General features: G+C 53.5%; 1 protein-coding gene across 1 annotated transcript; it reads right to left on the bottom strand.

Annotated features, from left to right (window-relative positions):
• Positions 1-671: 671 nt before the first annotated feature.
• Positions 672-2428, bottom strand: LOC136546323 (protein BIG GRAIN 1-like). The gene has a single exon (XM_066538301.1). The coding sequence runs from the start codon at positions 2104-2106 to the stop codon at positions 1009-1011; it is 1098 nt and encodes a 365-aa protein (XP_066394398.1). The 5' UTR covers positions 2107-2428; the 3' UTR covers positions 672-1008.
• Positions 2429-5701: the final 3273 nt, after the last annotated feature.

The raw sequence follows: 5701 nt of genomic DNA, 5'->3' as shown, positions 1-5701 counted from the left end.
ACAATCTGAATTCAAAATGCACCGAACTTTCCACTGTGGTATTTGGATGCAACACAGAGAAAAAAATGCAGAAACACTAAGAGAGACACAAAGGGAAGTTTCCATGAGATCCAACCTTATACTAGTTTTCTTCCAAAACTTCTATTGTTTTATACGTTCCATAGAAATCGAAAGAAATTCTATAGGATTTAATCTTTTGTTTCAAAGGAGGGCATATTGGAAAATTTTCTATAGGATTTTAATACCCTAAAATTCCTATGCTTTTCTGTACGAGTATCTGGATTGACAAATCTTGAAATTCATAAAATTATTATTGATGTCTTGTTGTTAACGATCACATCACCTATCACTTAAAGAACAAAAATACTCACTCTATCATAAAAAGAATACAATTCTAGCATAGTAACAAGTCAAACCATTTTGAATTTAACCAAGATTTATGATATCTAATAAGTATCATTAGGTTCGCGATAGGATATACTTTTATTAGTATATCTATTTGATATCATAATAAACATTGATACTATTTTCTATAAGTTCGGACAAGTTTTAGATAATTTGATTAATTACATATTTTTAGCAAGGAAGTAGTACTCGCTTCGTTCTAAATTATAAGTCACTTTGACTTTGTATAAAAAAAGATAAAGCGACTTATAATTTAGAACGGATGAAGCATTAAATAAGAACATGCATGCTGAGTCGAAGACTAGACGGACATGTTCTATCACAACAAATGACTATTGCCTGTTCGGTCACTCTACAGTTCAGCCCAATTTTCCGTTTGTTTGGAATTTATACTGCCTCGATTCCTTGCCGATCACAATTTTTAGGAACTTTATTTACATCCTTCATGAAAAATAAAGATTTGAGGGAAGGACAAACTGAAGTTCAAATATAGACAAGGTACAAACCATGCTGCAGCATTTCTTTCTCACAACAAAACACTGCAGCATTATTAACATGCAGAAATGCAGAGAACATTGACGATGTTTAGAAGGCGCCTTTTTATTAACGAGCTGGCCCCTGGGCGATAGCGCGGTTGGCGACGAGGCTGGTCGTGCCGTACACGGGCAGCTCGTCCGCGCCGGCGCCACGAAGGCTCTCCAGCTCGAAGAGGTCGGAGCTGGCGTCGCTCCCCTCCTCGTCCTCCTCCAGCTCCTCGAGGCTCCGCACCAGCTCCTCCACCCTTCGCCGCACCACCACCGACGCCTCGGCTTCCGGGCGGAGCCTCACCGTCCTCGGCTCCGACGGTTCCGCCGGCGCGTCAGCCGCTTTCGCAGCGCTCGTCGCCGACATGCGCGGAGGCTGCGGCTGCGAGATTTTGGGCGGAGGGGTTGCTGCCGGAGTCTTGGGCTTCCTTTGGAGGCGCGCCGAGGAGAACAGAGCCTTGAGGGCGCACGCGAACGTCGCCGGCGACGGCGGCTGCGGCTGCGGCCCGGACGACGATGCTGATGGCACTGAGGCCTTTGGTCGGATTCTTGCAACGGGGAAACACGGCCTGGCCTTCTTCTTCGGTTTGCTCTTGTGTGGCGGCGGCGGGGTTGCCTCCTCGGCGTCCGTGGCGACGGATTCCTCTGACAACGACACCCGCGGCGGTAGGGGCGGGCTGTGGCGGCGGCGGCACGTGGACGACTCGGTATCCGTGATCGACGCCGACGAGCAGGAGAAGCTGCTGTAGCTAGCCGCCGACGAGTCGGACGACGACACGGTCGACGACGCGTACCCCGAGTGGCGCGGGCGCGCGACGCCCGTCTCCCCCCGCCGGCGCCTGCTGTCCCTGTCCCTGTCCGCGCTCGACGAAGACTGCCTGGGGCTGGGCTTGGCCGCCTCCTTATTATTCGCCCACCAGAGCTGCGCCGTCGTCGCGGTCGCGGTCGCGGTCGCGGCCGCCTTATTCTCCTCTGCGCCACTCCCACGCGCGGCGTCAACGACGACGGCGTCCGCGCCACCGCCGTCGTCGAGGGAGCGGTAGATGGCGTCCAGGAGCGACGCCGAGAAGGAGCCGCTGGACGGCTGCCGGGTGCGATCCCCGCGAGCCCGGCGCGGCGGTGGGAGCGGCGGCGGGTGCGGGTGCTTGCCGCCGTGGCAATGGCCGCGCCGCTCCATGTCGTCGGAGAATCGCGCGCTGATCGCACCGCACCACCAGCAAGCGCCGACGGACGACGTTCGAAAGCGATATAGCTAGAGAGGCGATTAGGCGAGCTCGTCGCTCACGCGATGTGGATGTGGAGTGGAAGAGGCGAGGAAGGCGGGAGTGGGATCGATGATGATGAGGATCGGAGCAGGAAGAGGGCAAGGCTTATATATGAGTTGGTGTACGTGCAGCCGAGTGGTGGAAGGAATCCGCTGCGCTGGCGTGTCAGCATGTGTCCTTCACTCTCCTCGCGCTCGCCTTCGCCTCGGCGACGCCACCAACCGGGGTCGGGCGCGACCGGCCATTATTTGCGCGGCCATCACATACGCTCTGCGGTGGTGGTGGCCGGGCCGTTCTATCATTTGCCCGTCTGCCAGCCCGGGCGTCAAGTCACCGCGCGCGCGCGGACGACGGACGCAGCACAGCTGAAACGGCATGGGCGCGCCAGTGCTGATGTTGTACAACACTACAACAGCGTGTCATTTTCTTGGACAAGAAGATGTAGTACACTTGAGCAGAGTTTGTCATGAGCGAGCGTCCAAGCAACCGGACCAAATTATTAGAGACACGATGAAGCGGGCGACCGGCCCCTGACCAGCTCAGCTTGCCATTCATTCATTTGATTCATGTCTCGTGCGGACAAATTGCACGGGACCAGGCATTGTTAGGTGACACAAGAGAGGTACCGTCTACTGACTATTAGTCTTGTATTGTATGCATAGGAATTAACCGACGTTTGTCGAAAAAAAAAAGAATTAACCGACGTTTCCGTAGCATGAGACTATATCGGCACGATTACGAGTTATAAAATTAAATATCTATAAAACTATAGAATAAAATTTTTATTGGGTGCGGATGTTTCAGCCATATTTAATTTCATTCTATATTCCTCACTGAGGCTGATCTTATAACCAATCTGGATCATAATATTAAATACAAACAAAACTCAAATAAAATACCAACTGAAACTGTCCTGACCCTCGTCCAGAACGGCAACTAGCCACACGTACGCGCACAGCTTTTCTGTTCTCTCGAGGTAGAAAAACCAGGCGAACTTGATTTATTTGGCTTGTTCGCTGGTTGGTTTTTAGGTTGATAAGTTCGGTCGATGCTGGTTTATTATAAGAGGAAAACACTGTTGGCTGGCTGATAAGCCCTGACTGAAACCAACAAGCGAACAGACCGATTGATGCGAGATGCTAGCACCCAGACGTTTGGACCGCGTCTGAACACCCACGTCTGCTAGTCCTACACCTCATTTCCCGCGCCTGCTCGTTTTGGGTGCCGCCCACACGTCTCCCGCACCGACCACATGTGGGCGCCCGTTTGGCGATGCCCTAGCAGCTGCAACATGCAACTACGGCAGGCGTGTGTCCTATTCAACATGTGCAACATACGATTTATTTTTGTAACATCTAGATGAAACACTTGCAACATATGTTCGAAGCAACTGAAACACCTGTAACATACGTCTGAAACACTTGCAAAACACTAGAAAAACTTAAAACATGTGTGTCGGGGACCTAATACCGGGGTACCCAATGAGGTAGAACTAATAACTATCGAACGTTAACATTTCCGGTCAGACAAGAGCACTATTGCGCTTCTTGCCCGAACGACGAAAGACTGATTCCGCCTCGCCCGACCATCGAGGGCTAGACTCCGTCTCGCCCGATCCCCGAGGGCTAGATTCCGTCTCGCCCGACGTCCAAGGGCGGGCTCCGCCTCGCCCAACGTCCGAGGGTTAGGCCCCGCCTCCCCCGATGGCTAAGGGTGGGCTCCGCCTCGCCCGACGTCCGGGGGCGGGCTCTGCCTCGCCCGAAGGCTAAAGGCAAGACTCTGCCTCGCTCGTCGCCCGAGGACGGGCTCGACCTCGCCCAACGACTAAGGGCTAGCTCTGCCTCGTCCTACGACCGCACCCTGATCCTTCATAAAAATGAGCATAGGGTATGACTGGATATTCGAGTCAACCATGATATCGAGGGCCATGCCCTGTGCGCCTGCAGGAAGGTACCGTCAGAATACCATGGGACGGACGCTTTATGCCCTTTCCATCATAACAGTGCCCAAATAGTGTTGTGGGCGCCGACTTTTGTCCCACAGTGTAGTAGGCACCGCCTTCAGCCCTCGGGCGCGGATACTAACACAGTCAATTGACAGCCACTACGGTCCAAGACAGAACTCACATCATCTACAATGACGGACTTATGGTCACTTCCCCGATTACAAGGCCGCACCGTTCGCCGACGTAGGATGGGACGCACCCACTTGCTAAATGGGGCCAGGGCATGGCCTACGAGGGTCAGCAAACACGCCACCTCTAACATGGTCTGCCATGTTAGACAGGGCAGGCACAGGGAAAAAGGAAGACCCAGCTCCCTCGAATGACCTATTATACCTTTGGTATTTTCCTCTTTCTTCCATCTGTAACCCCTGCTCCCCCCTTGGTTTATAAAAGGGAGGGCAGGGCCCCCACTAAGGGGACCGACTTTTGACTAATCAGTTCAACACACACAACACAACACACATACCACCAAGCAGCGACCGAGCTCTTGACGTCCTTTCGACCATTCCATCAGAGACCTAGGACCTCTCCCTCTCTCGACCGTTTGTACCCCCTACTACGAACCTTCTTCGGTACTGATAATACGAGCAACGGTAGACTTGACGTAGGGACATTCGGCCCGAACCAGTATAAATCTTGTGTCCTTTAGTGCACCATCTGGGCCTAACGCACAACAATTATAAATTTACTAGCCGGTGTTTGTTCGAAACACCGACAGTTGGCGCGCCAGGTAGGAGCCTTTGCGTGTTCCAAATCAGGCCTCGGATGGCTAACCACGCGATCAGTTGGGTCCTAGGCGCACATGTGCATTTTGGTGACCTAGACTTCATCGTCACGATGGGAGGAGAGTTGGCGTTAGCCCATCTCGCCATCTAGTCTCTCCCCTCCATCGGCTCCGGCTACAGGAGGCTTGAGCGCTAGCCCGACGCCTCCCTCGGACCCCACCCGTCCAAGGAGGACCCGTGTCGCCTCACCCTCTCTCCAGAACACTCCGCACGGTGCGCCCTGATGGTGTTTTTGTTCGGTCTCCGCAACGCCACGGCGCCCGTTAGCCACCTTGTGGCATAGCGCATGATCCCGTCCCCCACGAACGATGAGTTCGTGGGGATGATTGAAAGCATCACAGAATCCCTCCATGGCCTCCTCGTAGAAGGTCCGGGGTCAGACTCTGGCTCTGACTCCGGCAGGGGGAGCCATCATCCCTCCTGGAAATGTTTCATGGCAGAAACCTCTGAGGGACATGTCGAAAGCATCTCTGCGGAGGAGACTACCCCAGCAGGCAACCTCAGCGGCGCAATGGAAAGGGGGACAGCGGCCCCACCTCACGTAGGGGTGGAGTAGCTGAGAGCCCAAAAGCGGGAAATAGACGAAGCAGAATAATAGCTTGTTCGGGAGTACGTGGAGGTCGATGAGGAGATCAAGCGCCACGGAGATGGTGGGCACGCACGCGCCATGGCCCGCGATGTAAACCGAAGGATCATCACCGATGGTGAAACCCTTCC

This window comes from Miscanthus floridulus, chromosome 3, assembly GCF_019320115.1.
Source record: "Miscanthus floridulus cultivar M001 chromosome 3, ASM1932011v1, whole genome shotgun sequence".
NCBI lineage: Eukaryota > Viridiplantae > Streptophyta > Magnoliopsida > Poales > Poaceae > Miscanthus > Miscanthus floridulus.
Note: the sequence above shows the minus strand (reverse complement) of the source record. Positions and strands in the feature narration are given on the sequence as shown.

Bases quoted from the DNA above. Each gene is read 5' to 3' on its own strand.
- LOC136546323 (XM_066538301.1), bottom strand. From the start codon at position 2,106: ATGGAGCGGCGCGGCCATTGCCACGGCGGCAAGCACCCGCACCCGCCG.